The 20,291-nt window shown below is 37.9% G+C and overlaps 1 protein-coding gene across 4 annotated transcripts in view; it reads right to left on the minus strand.

Annotated features, from left to right (window-relative positions):
- Positions 1 to 2,644: 2,644 nt before the first annotated feature.
- The window catches only part of LOC126237087 (tRNA (adenine(58)-N(1))-methyltransferase non-catalytic subunit TRM6), a 30,309-nt gene continuing 12,662 nt past the window's right edge, over positions 2,645 to 20,291 (minus strand). For 2 of the 4 annotated variants that reach the window (XM_049946891.1, XM_049946890.1), the window contains exons 4-5: positions 7,733 to 7,787; positions 2,645 to 4,459 (exon numbers count right to left, since the gene is read on the minus strand). In XM_049946891.1, coding sequence (XP_049802848.1) covers positions 2,856 to 4,459; positions 7,733 to 7,739 — 1,611 coding nt within the window. In that variant the 5' untranslated portion in view covers positions 7,740 to 7,787 and the 3' untranslated portion in view covers positions 2,645 to 2,855. The remainder of the gene's footprint in view (positions 4,460 to 7,732; positions 7,788 to 20,291) is intronic. The other 2 variants (XM_049946889.1, XM_049946887.1) reach the window with 2 other exon arrangements.

The following is a 20,291-nucleotide window of genomic DNA, read 5'->3' on the forward strand; positions in this document are numbered from 1 at the left end:
TGAAAGCAGAACTCACATAATAGTCATAGGGATCGCTGATTCCTTTTGTTATTATGAGAGTCACATTCAAATCCCTTTATGCACCAGGATTAGTCTCTTCACTCATTTCAAAATAAGAAAAGAAAACAAGCAATCCACAACACAAACTGGAGTACACAAAGCATTTAGTACTGGCTACAGCACAATTGTTTGCAGCAGACAGCAGTGGTAGTAAAGGTGAGACCTCTACGAGTACCTTATGCAACTACAGTTCAAAACACTCCCCACCTAAAAGTGCCAAGATATAGTGACCACATAATACCGTCACTTTAGTCTTTATTCTCATACCATACCACAATGATTACAAAATCCTTTCCATTGTGCTGAGAATGTTCTCTAGATCTTTTGTCTTGTGACTACAGCAATACCATTTGCATAATGCAGTATGTCTTATCTTCTGTCCATTAGTTTTGATCTTCCCCTCAATAGTTTTGCAGACTTGGTCTACAGCTTCTTGGGTGTAGGCACTGAACATAAAGAGGAGAGAGAACACATCATTGTCTCATACCAATTTTTGCTTCTTGTTTCTGATGAAAATTCATAATCCAGCCATTTCATTCTTAAAGAAACTGAGTATCATCTGCATGTCTGCGTATTTTTTACATGCTTTCTTCAGCACTCTTAACATCTCTTGCCAGATAACATTATCAAATCCCTTTCCCATCTACAAAAACAATGTAAGTTGGTTTAATTTTCTGCATTTGCTTTCCGATAAGAAGCCTCAGTGTCACAACTGTTTGTTTGATCCTGAATCCAAACTGATCTTCCTCAGCATATCCTTTGCCTTCTCTTCAATTGTCCACAGAATTATCTTTATGGGAAATCTCTCGTCTCCCATAAACACATGAGAATCAAGATGGGCAAATTTAGGCTTATATTGTGGCATAGCAGTGGTCTTTCCACAGACATATGCAGGTGGAATAGAAAGAGGAAAAAATAACATACCTTCCACTCCAAACAATATCATGGGTTGTGAATCTCAGATGAAGATGTGGGTGGCATGTGTGGACAGGCATTTGAAATGTACACTATTGTGCTAAAGCTCCATTGTATTCTCTTTTTGTGGTATGTCTTAACAATGTAGTGGACACAACAGACAGCAACAGTGATTTCTCACACACGCATGATATTTAGCCATGTTTTGAGCATTGTCCCATCGTCTGCTGATGAAGACACGTAATATGCACTCAAATATACATATTTTAAGTAACATGCAAACAGACATAAAATCAGAAATCATATAACAAAATTAAAATAATACAAAACTGTCTCAATCTGAAGTGATTTAAAACTAAATAACATTATCTTTGGCATTTCTCAGTGCATATAGCATATATTAAATCATGATTACTACTAACTCCTCTCCCAGATATTTACTCTTACTCAAATGCTGTTGCTGTTGCTGATGATGATGATGACTGCAAAGTTAAAAAGTGAAATGAACATGTAAGGTCGGTTATCGGGAAGGCAAATGGTCAATTTTGGTTAATTGGGAGAATTCTAGAAAAGTGTACCTCATCTACAAAGGAAACTGCATACAGGGCACTTCTGCAACTCATCCGTGAATAATGCTTGAGTTTTTAAGATCCCCACTAGGTCACATTAAATGAAGACATCAAAACAATTCAGACGCATGTTGTTACCGGTAGATTTGTAATGGTAATATTTCGTCAGGAAATATTACAGAAATACTATGTGAACTCAACGGGGAATCTCTGGAGGGAAGATGATGTTATTTTTGCGAAACATATTTAAAAATATTAGAGGAACTGCATTTGCAACAGAGTGCAGTACGATCCTACTGCCAGCACCTTCCATGTCATGTAAGGATCACAAAGGCAAGATTAGAAAAATCAAGGCTCATATGGAAGCACATCAACAGTTGTTTTTTCCTTCGCTCCATTTGCAAGTGGAACAGGAAAATGAATCACTAGCAGTAGTCTGCCATGTACCATATGCTGACTTGTGGAGTATGTATGTAGATGATAAAGGAAACAGCATTCATGCTGATCAAGATGCATCAGTTGTTGTAAGTCAGTAAATGAGAATACTAATTGTGCTACCAAGAATAGGAAAAGAAGAAAAGACTAAGAGAAGTGTAACATGTTAAAGAACACTTTCTTGATTTTATAAGCAATTCCAAACAGTGTGTACATGTAGGTTAGACTATTATACAACTTTAAATGAAAGGGGAAAAAGGCTTGTCCATACCACGTTGTGCAATTACTAAAAAAATAATGCAGCGAAGCACAGGTAACCATAGGTGCTGCAAGCCAATGAATAAAAAACTTTACAAGCACATATTATTCAAATGTAGAGGATCAATGTGGGGATGTCTCAAAAAACACTTTCTTTCAGCTAAAGCACATGACAATGTAATGCGCACTGGTGAGGATATTGGTAAGTTAATTTAATATGAAATTTTTGTCGTGCAAACAAAACAGCATAAACTCAACTACATAGCTTGAAAACTCAGATAAATGGCATTCCAGTAGTAACTACCATTTATTTCATGTACTACAAGATCTTCATTTACTAAGAAAGGTAAAATAGTTTAAAAAATATTTTTCAAATATGCTCGATGTACAAGAAAAGGAAATATTTTGTCACAAAAATATATTTCTTTAGAGAATTATTTTAACATTTTAATTATCTAGAACATGCTGTGGATATGAGATGTCTCAAGAACATATAAAACTGTTAGCTAGTTCTTCTCAATACAAACAGGTAAAATCAAAAATGAAAAAGAGTGGATGTATTGATTCAACATTTAACACCACCACTGAATATAAAGTTCGCGTCAAAAAATACTAAAATTAATTATTTTTTTCTTTTGGTGAATGCTGAAGCACTACTGTTCCCAATAATATATAGCCTCCACTTCCACTCATCTGAATATCAGGATGTGTTCTGTTGGGAAGAACCTGATGAGTCCGAAAGAATGTTTCTGTAAGGTGAGCATTAATGACACCACCATCCTTCTTTAATTTGATGTAAAGTTCAACTAAAGGCTCACGACACCAGGAATATACAGCAAAATTTCTTGATGGAGCGAGGTATGGTAGCAACGGTAAAACTATGTCAGCTGGATCTTCACGTCCAACAACAACTAGACCGTCAACATTTTGTGGTGACAGCAAATCCACAGCTCTGTCTAAATCCACCTCCCAACGTGGTTTCTTTACTTCGTTCAATTCAGAGACTGCATTTTTTCTTTTAAGGTCATGAAAAATTCTTTCTTCCTCTCGGCCGTCATTACTTGATGTTAAGGTCTGAGGCGTGACTCCACTCCCTGAATCATCTAACCTAATATCACCTGAATTCAAAATAAAATGATTATTTTCATCTGATCTATCACATGACAGCTGATCCCCTGTTAAAAGTTCATTCCTACTGAACTCTGTTTCTTCTACACTCTGCTTCAAATTTGTATCAGGACACACGTCTACATGCCTTCCACTTTCCTCATTCATCACTGCGCCACAGCTACTAGACATAAAAGCAGTGACACCTGTAAGTTCTGAATGACCACTTTCCCCTCCGTTATTAATATCTTGTTGTACATGGTCTCCTGTCTGTGAATGACTAGTACTACTTACAATAGCAACTTTTTTATTTAATTTTTCCATGAGACTCATGATACTAACACTGATTAGTCGCTTTTTCTGGGACTCACTGTAATTCATAGCAAAAATTGCCTGTCTTTGAGGTGTCATTCCTGGGAAAGTATGTACTAAATACCCATCGTCACCTAAATAATTGAGAAGTGCTGCTGTCGGTAATCCCTCACAGGAGCTTTCATAAACTATGTATGTCCCACCTGAACTGACACCTATACCAGTAATCAGTTGAGAGAGTGTGTCACAACGCAAACCTATTATTTTCATAGGGTCTTGTTTATAAATTATGTCACACACCAATCTTAGAGTAGGTTTCCTAATTAACACATAATCAAAATACTTCTTTTCTTTCTTACTTAAATATTTCTTTTGAGAATACTCAGTTTTCTCCTGAAATGTTTTACTGTTCTCTAAAAGCTGACTTACTATGTCACAACCAGACATTCCACTATCACGCAAGCTGACAATCTCCTCCTTGGATAATTTTTGAGAACTGTTATCACTAACTATATTTCTATTGTCTGTTCCACTGGCAACATCCTTTATAAGCTTTTCAACAAGGCTTTCAGCCTTGCTACACTCCTCCAACACAAAAACATTTCTTTTCTTTTCCTTTGGCACCATTCTGAAGGTTGTGGAAAAAGGTCGTCCAATGATGTTATCCAGTTCCAATTGGTTGTTTCCAATCATCACTGACAATTTGTTGGAAATTTTGTGAATTTTTGAATAATTCTTCCTCTGTATGACTACATAGTCACCTATTTTCATCATATTTTCCTTGGAGCGCTGAGTGTGGGTTCCTAGAAAAGAAAGAAAGCATCAGAGTGTAAAAGGCACTAATAAATAGCGGATTTAGGTCTTTTTTTATCAATGTACAATGCGAGTTAAGGAGCTTGCTTACTTAAAACATGTAAGAACTAGTTGAAGACATTGTTACTTTGGTTTCTTACAAATTAAATATTTATTAAATCAATCAAAATGATATACTTTAATTGTAGTGGATGGTACACAAGACAGTGAACAGAAAGGTGTGAAAGTTGGAGCTGCTGAATGCAGCATTGTCAGATTGGTACATATGACAATCACTTTTTCCATAAGCAATGATTTCTTTCTCCTTACCCTTGGTAACATAAGGAAAGGAAGCAATTTGGGCCTCTGTCACTAGTTCTAACTCACATTTAGAAATAGTTTATGCAAAACAATTGTTATTTTTTATTTCCTGTGTAATAAACAATGTGACTGCTCTATATACAGCTCTTATCTACACAAACAGGAATTGCAGTACCGTAAACATTACAAAATCAAAGCCATTACTAAGACTGCATTCACAGTGGCTCCAACAATGGTCATCAGATGCCGTTTCCAAAGATTTCCCAATAACATCGGCCAACAGCTTGGTCATTGTGCGTCTGATCTCATTTGTCAGTTTTTGATGGGACTGAGGAAGTTAGGTTAGAATCTATTCTAGTATGAAGTAGGTTATATTTTAAACTTTAAGGATGGGATGGATACCATGATGCCTCTGTGCTTGGAGACAAGTGCGCAAAAGACACCGAATGCAAGGAAATAAGCTATATCTGTCTCAAAAAGAATGCTGCGAGTACTGTACACTCTGTCCTCAGTTACTGCAATTACCGGACAAGTTTTATGAAGATAAGAATTGAAGGGAAAAACACCATGCCACAAAAGTTAAAAATGCTTTAACTTTGTGATGCCACTTTCCTTCTCTAACCAGCGATTAGTGTCGGAAGGGAACACCATCTCTGAAACTAACAGGCCATAATTGATGTTTTCCATATTTATACACACGTATTATGAAAACATGTAGTTTCAATGAAATACCTCACTGGTGGTCTCTCATAAACACTCAGAGTGAGGTTTATTATGCTACAGTGGCAAGATGTGTGACTTCGGAGAGTGAAGTTTTTGCCAATGAGTTTAGAAGCACATAATGGTTAACTTATGTGGTGAACGTATGTGTTTCTTTTATAGGTTGCATGGATAAAATGTGTGTATGTGTGAGTAAGCAAATATTATGTAAATAATGAAAGGTAGATTTTTGGTTTCACAGCAGATCACTTTAATCTGAAAATGGTGAAAATTAATGCAGTACTGACAGGATATTCAGTTAATCACATTATAGTACACTTCATTGTTCTCCAAACACTTAACCAATGGATTTGAGAAAGGAAGTAACAATATTCCTGGGGGCGGTATTATTTCTGATTGAGTGTTGGTTTTAATAAAGAAAATCAACAACATTACAGTGCCTTTTAGTGCACTAGCACAGCTACCAAAATTCGGTATAGAACAAATTAAGAAATTCATAGTACAGGTATTTGTGGTGCAAAAGTGAAAATATTAGATTTTAAATTAGTATTTAGAGCATCTTAAATAACAATCAACAAATCACACAAAAACTCTGAAGCTGTACTTTTCAGAACATGGTGTAGACCTAATTATTAGAAAGATATAATTGACAGATGTCAAATCTCAAAGTGTCGCTTCTAGTTTTACTTCAATCAGAACTGCATCTTTAATGTGAGAACCAGATTTTTTAACAGACCTCAACTCACACTTCCGCAAGTACGTGGGTATTCGAAATCTGTTTTGTTGAATTTATTTAACATTGTGCAGGCATACGTCAATTACCCTTCAATGGCTGTCATTCAGTATACATTTGAAATACAAACATTAAGTTTAATGTAAGATACTCTGAACACCTACAACACTGAAAAGTGGAAACACTTATGTACACCCCATCTGCAAACCACCTCATGTAACAGAATCACCGCCCTACTGCCATAAAAACAACAGCAGCAAGGAGGAATAATAATCCAGAGACAGCTGATGTCCACCTACCACAACCCAGAATGACCAACTATAGTAACTTCACACAAAAGATACATCATCCTATAAATTATTTTTCCAGGTTATAATCCACACCTAAAATTTCTGATACAGATTTTGCCCACTTTTGGTTTCCAATAAAGCTGCAATTTCAGTCCACCAATAAAGCTGCAGTTTCAGTACATGGATTCCAAACTGTACCCGGTTATGATATTTTTTATGTTCAGGATGCCACAAACTCTGCCTCTAACTAAACTTACCAGTTTCTCACAGTTCATGTTTCATGTTGTTTCGGCCATTATAACAACAACAAAAAAGAAAACTCAAATGAATTTCACCAGTTGTCGTCTGAAATACGCACGTTTGGATAGTGAGATCAGCTACACTGTGACCATGCACAAAGAGGCGTACTGATTTGAAACAATTGGCTGTCTTTGGCTGATGTTTGTAGGCGGTGGAATCCACTAATATCAGTGCCACTCTGACCACACCCTAAGGAATATCAAAGACATGCTCAGAAATGCATTCACGAGCATTGAGTGACTGTTCCTTATGAACAACATACTATTGTGTATTATTCTTAGTGCAACATTACTATCTAGCTTTTTTACATACATTTTCATTCTCTCATACACATGATAGCCCTTCCTTCTTTGGCACTGCTAAACATCTAATGATCACACTTTCTCTTTTGCTTTCCACTCTTGACTTATCTTTTCATTCACTCTGTTGTCTCTCTCTCCAGTACCACAGCAGGCAGTAACATGCCGCATGCAATTTCTGAAAATTAGTTACTAGTCCCTTCCCTTAAAGCACCTTATCTGTAAAGAGGGAACATTTGGGACAAGGAGCTTGTAATTCAATCATTTCATTTGGGACAAGGAGCTTGTAATTCAATCATTTCATTTGTGACTTGTTGCTTGTCACATTTCATGTTAACAGAACTTTCTAAATTGTTTTACTATAGTATGAATATTTATTTTTAACTAGTCTTTCTTAAGAAGAAATCAGGTTAATTTCTGGTTATCTGCACCCATAGGAACAATAGTGAAGTATCTTAAATGTCAACAGTGCCGCCTTTAACAGCATTTATTGTTAATTTTCCACTGTTGGCCATTTCTGACTAATTTGGCATTTTCAGACACTAGTTGACATGCATGCATGAGGGACAAGCCTTCAAGCTGTCCAACCACTGGCATATAGCAGGCAAACATAAAACTTACCTGCCATATGTTGGTGCTGGATAGCTTAGTGGCTTGTCCTCACACTTGTCAGCAACTGTGTGAAAATGACATAATAGTCAAAACTAGCCAATAGCAGAAAATAATAATTACAAACAAAAGTGGAAATGTTGACACTTAAGAAATTTTGTACTGCTGTGGTACTTGCCAAAAGGAAAATAACTGAGTGAGATGTGAAATTTTACTGTAGTCCTATAAACAATTAAGGCTGAAGCAGATAGCAGATTTAGAGAGATATCAGCAACTGCACAAATAAACCAGAAAGCATTAGGCCTTCTTTGAGGAAAGGCACAAGCAATATCAGAGAAATTATCAACCTGCACACACAAGATACAGTTAGAAGGAAGCTTTCAGCAAAAATACTAAATACTAATCATGAATGTATCATTTTGCAAATGGATAATTATTTACTGAAGTTTTTTTTCATAAGGATTAAGATCAATTTTACACTGCAAGTTGAGAATACAGATAGAGTTACATTGCCAGCGAAGTACTGGATTTGCAGTATATGAGAAAGCTTACAATTCAGAAACAAAACCAGTAAAGATGGTTTCCTTGACAGAATGACTACTGTTGCTTGAAATCTGTGACAGAATTAGACCTTACATTATTAAAGCAAAGCACTGCAAGAATCTCTTTTCAACACAACAAAATATTTATCAAATCAAAAATATAAAGAAAAGTAAAGTTCAAATGTAATGAGGTACAGTTTCATGCAAACAATAATTGGAACACAACAGAATTGCTGAGTTAAACAAAATTATTCAGTAATGTCCTTGGGAATACATAATGATAATATAAGAGAAACAAAGGAGACAAAATTTTTAGTGGGTAAATATCAAAATTGATCTGTTAAGATGGTCAATGGCCCAGTAAGAGAAAATGCAGGCATCACTGTACATGCATTTCAAGAAATCTTTAACTGATTATATGTTCAAGGGATAAATCAGAAAGACAGACAGTTAACAATGACAGCACTGATAATGCAGTAACAATGGCAATGTGGTTTATAAAGCCACTAAAAGTATGAAGAAGGAAAGTGTGCCAGCAGACTCCGGCGTTATATTAAAACAGAAAGGAACTTGCAAAACTGGTTACTGAATGTCTACAGAGAAAAACAACTCCCTAATATTGGAACAATGCTGGATTTATTCTATTTCACAAGAAAGGAGACAGACAACAAGATATAAGAAGCTATCAGTCTCTTCTCCACAATGCACCTGTACAAGCAACTCACTAAAATTATCACCATCTACATAAGAAAAAACATTTGATTTAACCAGGCTCGCTTGACAAGTGGCTATACCACAATGAATCATTTACAAGTCATGAATGAAATTACAAAACAGAGCAGACAATATGAATATTGTAAAAAATCACTTTGTTTGGGGTACATATATTTGGAGTTACTATCAACAAAATCTTTACTGTTAGCCCTTGAAAATCACGGCAATAATTCATATTACATTAGCATATTCTCTTCTATTCACAGGAAGTTGTAACACACAACAACATGTTTAATGGGGTACAGGTAAGCTTGCATTCTCAGTGCAGATCCGTCGAACATCCAATTGTGCATGGGACTATGAGGCTTGCTTACACTACTGTGCCTGTCAACAGGCTCAAGGGATCATTTGCAGCTCAGACTGTGTGTGCACTGTCACCTTCTGGCAAGACTGGTTGGTTGCACAAGACAGTGCCCACTGGTGTAAACCACAGTGACATCATTCGAACATAGAATCATTATTGTGAGACACTGAAAATCTGCCTCACTCACAGATAATAACAATATCTGATGACAACTACCTACAAATTATGGCTTACTGGAGGAGAATGTGACTGTGCATTGCCTATTCCAAGGCAACTGAGAGGGCTGGGTCGACCAAGATGCATGGAACTATCTCCACATAATCAATACGGCTTTCAGGTACCCATTATGGAAAAAAAAAGACTCCTCCCCCACCCCACTCCCCACTTGTTGAACAGTGAAAGAGGAGGGCAAGGGAACACCTGGAATGGAACCTAGATCAATGACATCGGTTATCTTAACCAACAAGTGGAGAATTTTTTGAAGCCTTATGATCACCACAGAAGAGATGGTTATGTACAATCAATAAGTGGATTACCCTTTGGTAGCTTATTTAATTCAGTCCATAATGAGCATCACCGTGTCCAATAATCACTCGTTTTGATGACAATGACATTCTGTACCACTTGTTAATTTTATTAATTACAAAACAGTTCAGTTAAAATTTTCATTAATTTTGGTTACTGAAATCACTCAAAAGTCTTTGAACATTAAAGTTCTCGAGTATCGCAGATGTCAGTGTGCATATTGTCATGTTCAGAATGTGCATGGTAGTAGCATTAGTCAACACTGAGGACGCACCTGATATAGGTATTACTTGTGAGCCTTCTAATCACTAACTGTCAATTTCGGATGATGTGATATTGCTTATAGATGGGCATTAATAACAAACTGTTATGTTCAAACTATGTAATACTTTAAAATACGAATATGTCAGATTCTATGTAATACTTCAAAATACGAATACGTCAGATTCTACTGGCAATATTGTGAACAGGACAGATTGCTAGTCACCATGTAGTGGAGATGCTGAGTCACAATTAGGCGCAACAAGAAGACTGTCAAGTAAGCTTTTGGCGAAAAAGGGCTTTATCAGAATTATGCAACACACACACACACACACACACAGGCGCGCGCGCAGCCACAGTCTCTGGCTGCCGAGACCAGACTGCGAGCATCAGCACATGATGGGAGAAGCAATCTGGGTGGTGGGGGTCAGGACGAGGCTGGGGCAGTTAGGGGGATAGTTAGCAGCGCAGGAGTGGGGGACGGTAAAGTGCTGCTTTTAGGAGGGTGGGGAGAGGGTAAGGCAGCTGATTTAATTTTGCAAATTTTTTTGCACATATTTCTACACATTTGAGGTATTTTTACATGTTTTTAGCCTCCACCATGAACCCTTGCTCCGTCTATTTTCATCAATACAGAAAATTTCCTTATCCATGGCCAGAATCCAGTCCCACACACTGATTCTGCATTGTTGCTTAGCTCATGGGATCCGCCCAAATGGCCTTACCTTCAAATTACCCATTGCCGGATGCAACCCTTCCTTCCACTATGACCTCAAACTGTTCGGATTCTGCCAATCCTTAACCCTCACCAACATAGTCCAGCAAAACCATAAGAATCAGGCCCAATGCTCCTTGCAGTACCTTCTCTCCATCCATAACATTCTCCTGACATGCAATCTCATATCACACACTGAAACTCTTGCCCTCCAGGAACTTGAACAGCATGCACAACGCCACCTCAAAAAACTCTCCAACCTGTCCACTTCCTACTCCCACCTTGGACTGCCACTATCCACCACCTCTACAACAACCTCCAAACCCCCGCCACATCCCCTCATAGCTGACAAACCCTGCCTCACAGACTACTACATTTATCCCACCCTCAAAACTCCCTTCAACCCCCACGTAGAATCCAGAACCTCAACAGACCCGAAACAAAGTCATGAACACTTCCTCCAAAAGCCTGAGCCACGCAGCAGTATCAGTCCTTTCCAAAGGCCTCACCTTTTACCACACTACAAAATTCAATCATGCAGGGCTTGTTAAAGACCTCCTCTCCTTCTCCCGGTCTCTACAGTAGAAACACTTTTTCGTCACCAACCAAAGACCAAATGTTGAACCCTGCCTGATTCAGTTCACTTCTTCATCCAACTATGATCCACCCACACTGTCCCCAAATCACCCGCTGTTAACTTTCCAGAATTTCTTAACCTCTAATCTTGCCTCAGCATCATTCACCAAATCCCTCAACATGCAAAATAATCTAACTTCTGCAGAAAGAACTGCAATCCCACATAAAAACTTATCCCAACCTTATAATCCTACCTGCTGACAAAAACTCCACCACTGCTGTTTTGAACTGCAAGGATTACCTGGCAGAAGGACTTCGCCAGCTGTCAGATTCACCTACAAACCCTGCCACGGTGACCCTACAGTGACACAGTATCCTTCCTACAGTGGTATTCCACTGCCCACCAAACCTGCACAATAGCCACATCCATTCCTACACAACCTTTGCTCCCAACTCCTTGCCTCGTGGCTCATATCCCTGTAACAGTCCTAGATGCAAGACCTGTCCTGTACATCTTCCACCACCACCACCCACTTCCAGTCCAGTCACAAGCATCACCCATCCCGTCAGAGGCAGGGCTACCTGTGAAACCAGTCATGTGATCTACAAGCTATGCTGCAACCACTGTGCTGAGTTCTATGTGAGTGTGACAACCACAAGCAATCTGTCTGCATGGATGGTCACTGACAAACTTTGCAGATTGGCCACCCACTTGCTGATCATTCTTCATTTTAATGACTGCTTCACAGCCTGTGCCATCTGGATCCTTCCTACCAACTTTTCTGAAATGCACAATTGTTAACTCTCCCTGCAGTATCCCCTATGTTTCCATAATCCTCCTGGCCTCTACCTTTGTTAGTCATTATCTTTACCCACATATCCCCTTCCCTGTTCCCACTCCAACTCTCTGTTTCACCACCATATCCAGTCTTTTTACTTCTATCCTTTTCTGCTGCCCCCACCCTTCGTCTAATGTCCCAACTGTTAACTGTACCTAGTTGGGGAAGTGAAATCAGTCCACAAGAGAGACTGCTTAAAAATCACTCATTTGGCCCATCCTGGAATAATATTGCTCAGGTGTGTGGGCCCCATACGAGATGGGACTAGCAGGGGACATTGAACGTATACAGAGAAGGGCAGCATGAATGGTCACAGGCTTCTTTAATCTGTGCAAAAGCATCACAGAAATACTGAAGGAACTGAACTGGCAGACTCTTGAGACAGACGTAAGCTATCCTGAGAAAGTCTATTAACAAAGTTTCAGGAACTGGCTTTAAATGATTACTCTAGGAATATACTACAACCCCCTATGTATCGCTCACACAGGGATCGTGAGGATAAGATTAGAATACTTACTGCATGCACAGAGGCATTCAAAGTATCATTCTTTCTGCACTCCATGTGTGAATGGAATAGGAAGAAATCTGAATAACTGGTACAATAAGACGTACCCTCCACCATGTACCTCACGGTGATTTGCAGTGTATAGGTGCTGGAGGTAGATGTAACTGCCCTACCCTCTCCGCACCTTGTCCCTGTATGCTCTCATAAGCAGCACTTTACTGCCCCACACCCCTGCCCTGCTATCCTTCCCCCTCTTCGTCCCAGCCTCCTCCTAACCTCCGCCACCCATACTGCTTCCCTCATCATGCGTTGCTGCTCGCAGTCTGGTCTCGGCAGTCAGACACTGTGGTCGCGCGCGTGGTTGTGTGTGTGTGTGTGTGTGTTTTTTTGTGTTATTCTGATGAAGGGCCTTTTGGCCGAAAGCTTACTTGTCTGGCTGCCTTTTTCTTGTGCCTATCTGGAACTCAGAAGCTCCACTATATGATAAGTAATAATGTATCCTTTTCATAATACTGTCTTTATTCCATCCTGGATTTCCTATTGTCAGATTTTACTGGTTTTGATGTGATACAAGAATCAACAGAATTTTGCCTTATAGAAAATGTTGCTGGTTACAAATCTGATTTTCCAAATTTGTAACCAGCAATATTTTCTTTAAGTCAAAATTCTATTGGTTCTTGCAGTACATCAAAACAGTAATCTAAGCTAGTCATTTTTACATCATTATGTAGTTTTGGAACATAAGCACTGTTATTCTTCCTTGATGTGGATCCCTCATTTACATGTGTAAGTGCCATATTCCAAATAATAATAAATTACATGAAAATATGAATTAGTGAATTCATTAATGCTGTAAGTCATTTTGTACAGAAAAATTACTGCAACAAAAGTAATTAGTCGAAAGTCCGAATCTAACAACAGTTAGGGCAATACCCGCAATACAAATTTGTTTGACAAGGAACTTTAATTATTTCAGAAGATAATTAGTTCCTGGTAACTTAAAATATATAACTGGAAAGTTGGAATATTTAGTTTCTGAATGGTGTAAGTCACCTTTCTCAAATATACTGATTAGTTCATACAGTTTCTCATGTTGCAAACTGTATTACTGACATCAATTAATTATATTTTCAAATTATGAGTAGGTGTCAAACTGATGAAACTCAAAGACAGTTTTCTTCACTTTCTAACCTGTTAGTAATGGCAAAAACTTCCATCCAGAAATATTTCTGTGAAGAGCTCATAGCTGCATCAAGAACACAACAGTTTATGCTTGAGAGTTTCCCCACACTACAGTGGCCACCACCCACCAGCCGCCTGGTGCCAGCCACCATCCAACTATGTGATTGCAGCACAGCATGCAATCTGTTCTCACATTGGAAAGCATTAAATTATTGTTACGTTTCAATTTTACATGCAAAATAACTTTAATAAACCGAGTAACATTGTGCAGTACACAACACACACAGGTTGCTATGAGTGTATTTATCAAGTCTCGCAGTTATGTGTTGCATTTCGCATACCTTAGTCTTATGAAAGTTGTGTAAGTGTTATAAAATAGCATCACAAGTAAAAAGGTCTAACATTTATGATACACTGTTTGCTTTGAATTTAACAGAAGGATTCAGGCAATGGAAGCTGCTCAAATCATTTGTATCGAGTATGGGCAAGTGCTATACAACAACTTATATCTGAAACGGATTTTCTTGTTCAAGAAAGATCATTCTATATGAATGATTTTCCACATTTAGGAAGTCTCAATAACTGACTTATGTAATGATCTGTGACCACTGAACATTCACGTGACAGCTGCATTCAATAGGTAAGGTTCAGAAATTGGATGTAGGAGGACAGTATGCTTTAATTTAAAGGAATAAAAATTAAAGGGATGACTACTAAAATGTTTTTACTTGAAAGCCATCAGTTCATTCACTGAGGATTCCTATGTAACACTGTTATTGGTGATGAGTTGTGATCTTTATGCTAACTTCTTAAGAAGAAATTAATGACAGAGTCCTAACAAAAGACACCTTCTCGGACAATAGGCTGTGTGAATGAGTAATATTTTGCATATGGTGGCACAAAATGGGTATCATGCACTGCAATCTCCTCCCCAGGCACGTGTCCATTGCAGCTGGCATTTGTTGCTAACCACTAAGGCAACTTTCAGTTGCACTATATAAAAAACGATCACCAAAACTATTTCAAGTGTTACTACTATACAATCACACATTCTGCTGACATCACAAGCAAAACTATTCAGGGGAAGTCATCCCTCACACATTTATTCTGCTTATCTTATGCCTTCAGGTGTTTTTACCTCTCACACTCCATATCAGATAACTACCAAGAAAATTCCTTTTCAGAGGAAAATACACTTCAAACCTGGCTTGACATCCTCAACTCCGAACAAGTAGGTTTCCATAGACACGGAATCGGTAAACTGCCTGAGCATTTCACACGATTTAGATTTGTTGGAGAGTATATATATATGTTGGAGAATATATAGCTGATGATTAATTTTTGTCTTATTTTACTGTTGTGTTCAAAAAACTAATGGGAGAATGCTGTTAAATTATGTACTGAACTAATACAAATGAATTACAACTTACCACCATAACCTTCTTACAAAAGCCTAAACCAGCACGAATTATTACAACGTTGCACACTTTGGACTTCAAAATGGTCTGTGGTTACCTGCTCTCCTCTGTCATACTCAAGTAGCGTGGAAATTCGAAAGTTTGAGTGGCTGCATAAAGAAACCCAGTTAATAAACTATTTAGTGCCACAATCTCATAAATAACATTGTGTATTCACAAAAACCGAAAATTATGTCAGCAGAGACAGAAAAAGGCATTATCAACTGTGAATGGAGAAGCTGCCTTATTGATTTTCGATCTGGCTGTTATAGATCTGTCACAGAATAGGTAAAAAAGTGGCCTACACTGAGAGCTACTAATGCAGCCTTCACTTTACAGCACAACCCTTTACCTCATAGCTAGCACAGACTTGCCGCACTTATCTGTCTCTTATTGCCCAGAGCTGTCAAGTACACATAAATTGCAATGTGAAAGACAAGATAAGTTGCAATTTCCATGTGTAACAACCTCCAAGGAGTTTAAACCATAAACTGATAATCTGATATCACATCTTAAGTGATAATCTCTCAGATTATTCAGTGGAAATGACAAGGAAACATCAAGTAACTTTAGCAGGATAATTCTGTGCCATCCAGGAACTAATTCAATTGTCACAGAATTTCCAAACACATTCTCACTGTTGCTGTGTTTCAGTTATTCTACCAGCAGTAAGAATTTGTTTTTCCAGCCAGTGTGTTCCTCGAGCAGGCTCAGGAGTGACTCCCAGCTCGTGCTTTAAACAAGCATGCACAGAGGGCCAGAATACCAAAAGTATATGTCAATGAGTTTTATTCCTGTTTCTGTATCTAGGTTTAGAGCCCAGAGTGTAGTTAAAAATAATACTCAGCTGCACCAACTGTAAACTAAACATCATAAATCAATGCCTGTCACAATTACTTTCGTTTTTCTATTTTAAAAGAACTGAAAACTGAAGAATTCACTAACGAAACATGATTCACATTTTTGGAGCATCTTCAATGATTATACTGTAAAAATTATGAGTAGTCAACTTGTCTTTTGATCACTACAGACTTAGAATGGTTCAGCAGACTGTGAATAAAAGGGAAATTCAGGAATATAATGATAATAATCGCACATGCACCAACAGGGGCAGAAGAAGAAGAAGAAGAAGAAGGAGGAGGAGGAGGAGGAGGAGGAATAAAAGGACAGTTCTATGAAGACCTAATAAAAGAACAGTTCTACAAAGACTTTGAATGTACATGAAAACCCTGACCTACTGTTAGTTTTGGTAGACTTCAATGCACAGTCGAGCAAAATGAATGTGGAAAGCTATCAGGGAGAAACACTTTACATGAGGAAAGTAATGAGAATGGAGCTGCATTTATGTCAGTTTGGTACTAGCAATAATTTACTCACTGAGTGCTTGTTTTCCACACAAAAGAATACTTAGCTGGAACATGGAATCAAGTAGTTTACAAAAAAGGCCATGTGTTATTGAAAGCAAGATATTCCACATGTAAGGAGTTGCAAGAATCCAAACTGCGGTTCAGACAACTGTGCTGGAAAAACTATTGTGAGAGAGAAGTAAGGTGTAATATTTAAAACTGGAATGGTAAAATAGCAAATTGGAACACAGAAAAACTGAATTATATCGAAACTGTAAAAGCATACAACATAAACACCCTGATAGCTGGTGAAGAAACAATGGTAAATCAAGATAGATAGAACAGAATGCAAAAAGTGGTGAAGAGCCAACAGAAGAAACAACTGGGATAAGAAGAAAGGAAAGGAATGGATGGTTTGATAACTAAAATAAACTAGCACAAGACTAAAAATACAGCAAGACTGAGAATGCTACAGAGGGAGACAAGAAGAAATGTAAAGGTTTATAAACAATTAAGGTCTAATGCTGATAGGATATGTAATAAATAGAAAACGGAATGGCTGATACCAAAATTTCAAGATATAGAAGAAGTAATGGAACAGAATGAAACAAGAATTATTTCACCAGAAGGAATGGCCGACCAAAACTACATGGCTCAACAACGAACTGACTGACCATACGAAGATGGAGATACGAGGATGGAAGGGAAAAACAGAGATATGGAAGAAGACTATGGAGGAGGCCAAGACCCATCAAGGGCTGTAGTGCTGAAAAAGAAGAAGAAGGAGAAGAAGACGAAGAATCTCCATCAGAAGTCCTCTCATTACTTCAGCACTCCATAATGTAAGAGCAAAAAATTTGTGGTTCCTCACAGTTGATTATTTGTGACAGTGTGGCACTGAATAATTTATTAACTGGGCTTCCTTGTGCATCTCTTCCAACTGTCAAATTTCCATGCTGCTTGAGCATGACAGAACACAGGTGAAGTTCAAAATACATAACATCTTACTAATTCATGGCAGTTTAGGCACACTCATGTTACAGGTACTTTTAAGTTTTATTAAAATATACTTAATCAGAAGGTTACAGTGGCAAGTTGTAACTCATTTTATCAGTACTGTGCATATTTTAACAGCACTTTTCCATTAGTTTGTTGAAAACAACAGTAAACATATGACAGAAATTAATCATCAACTATATATTCTCCAACATATCTAAACAACATGCAATGCTCATGTAGTTTGCAGATTCCATGCCTAGAAACCTACTTCTTTGGAGCTGGGGATGTCAAGTCAGATTTGAATGCATTTTTGACAGAAAAGGAATTTTCTTGGTGATTGATTGATAAGTAGTGTGAAAGGCAAACACCTGAAGGTGTAAGATAAGCAGAGTAATTGTGTGAGGGACGACTTCTTGTGAATAGTTTTGTTTGTGAAGTTAGCACAACACATTATTGTGTAGTAATAACACTTAAAATAGTTTTGTTGGTTCTTTTTCATATACTGTGACTGAAAGGTGTCAGAGTTGTTGGCAAGAAACACAAGCTGTGGTGAGCACACCCTTGGTGAGAAGTCTGCAGTGTACAACACCGATTTAGTGCCATCTGATACAAAATATTACCTGTTCACACTGCCTACTGCTCGAGGAGATCTCTCTTGTTATTGCTCCACCATCAATTTCTTCTTAAGAAGTTAACATAAAGACATCACAACTCATCACCATGAACAATGTTGCACAGGAATCCTCAATGAGTGAAATGACGACATTCAAGCAAAAATATATTAATAGGCACTCCTTTAATGTTTGTTGCCTTGAATTAGCGCATGCAGTACTCCAACACCCAACTTCTGGAGCTTGCCTTTTGAATGTAAATGTCACCCCAATGTTAAACGGTCTCAGTTCATTACATACATCATTTGTTGAGACTTCTTGAATTTGGAAAATCATTTGCACAGAATGATCTTTCTTCAAACAAAAAAATCCTTTTCTGATCCACAGAAGCCTTCATGTGTTGTATTACTACATGATGTTCATTTGGTTTATCAAAGTTATTTTGCGCAGAAAATGAAGCTACAACAACAAACAATTTTATGCTTACCAATGCAAGAGTAGAAATATGTCCACGACATGCACTGCATACCATGCTACAATCACCTTGCTGGATTGCAGCTGGCTTAAGCCAGTTGGTGGGCAGTGAGCACCTTACAGTGAAGAAAATCTCAAGCATAAACTCTTCTGATCCTGATGCAGCGACAAGTTCTTTCACAGAAATGTTTCTAATAAGTTTTGCTCTTACTGGTGTGCTTGAGAGTGAAGAAAATTATTTTTGAGGCTCCACCAGACTAACACCTTTAGAAGGCAGCAAAATGTGGTTTAAAAAATAAAAGAAGGAGTGGATTTGAACTCTTGGCTTTGTGTCTGCATTGTGTGACATTTACTGTTAGACCACAAGCAGATAAAGCACATAACACTTTTAGCAGAAGCAACACTTCCTACAGACATTTCCACAGCCTACAGTGCTACAAGATTGTGCAGATGGCCGGATATAGGGGCAAGTGTTCAATTGGTGCCTTAATTCAATGACACAGACTTGGACTCTGCTTTGGCCACATTTTGTGTCTAAGACTTTACCAATGCACATCTTATAGGTTCGGCCAGTAGATAGGTCAGTCAAGTTTCAAGCTGGTATTTGTAAGGATGTTGAGCTCTTCTTGTTGTTGTTGAGGGTAATTTGAGGGATGTGCAGGTTTGGATAGGATCCACCAACCTGTTGTCCAGCCCTACAATTAACATTTCTGAAATGAGCTCATCCTGAAAGACTTTAACCATCCAATGAGGTACACTGTAACAAAGTTAGGCCATTAACTCATAACTAATTGAAAGTGGAGGCACACATAACAGCATGAAATGCAGCCTGACACATAGCAACAATAGTATAGATACTATAGTTTTACATTTATCGATTTACACATGTTTTATATAACTTGTGGACAACAAGAGAGACTAGTATCACAAGTCTTATATGGAGGAACCTGTGACAGTAAAAGTTTGGCCACAATACTTCATAAATTCCAGTTGAAAGATGCTGGACTGATAGAATTTAGCACAAGTTACAGATCAGTTATACATTTCAGATTGCAGCAGTATGGACTATCCTGTATATCATGCATTGAGTTGAATTATTCTTGGATGCTGAGTATGAGGACTTGACATCTTTCCATTATATTCTGAACTTCAAGTGAAGCTACTTGATTTCAGTAAATCATTGTGGTTTTCCTGAACTTAGTCAAAAATAGGATAGAGCTGAACATTAACTTAGGAGCTGTATGTTGAGTATAGGAACATTACTGGCCTGCTCCACACAATGTAACTTGGAGAAACAGCAACATTTAAAAATGTAAATAAACTCTTCTTGAGTATTATTAACTGATTTTCTGCAAATAGACTTTCATTAGAGTTATTTAACATAATACAGTCTGCAAATTGGTATGGCACAAGGCCTGATCACATCATTACAAACAGCGCCTCAAACAAAATCTATTATTG

Source organism: Schistocerca nitens, chromosome 2 (assembly GCF_023898315.1).
Source record: "Schistocerca nitens isolate TAMUIC-IGC-003100 chromosome 2, iqSchNite1.1, whole genome shotgun sequence".
NCBI lineage: Eukaryota > Metazoa > Arthropoda > Insecta > Orthoptera > Acrididae > Schistocerca > Schistocerca nitens.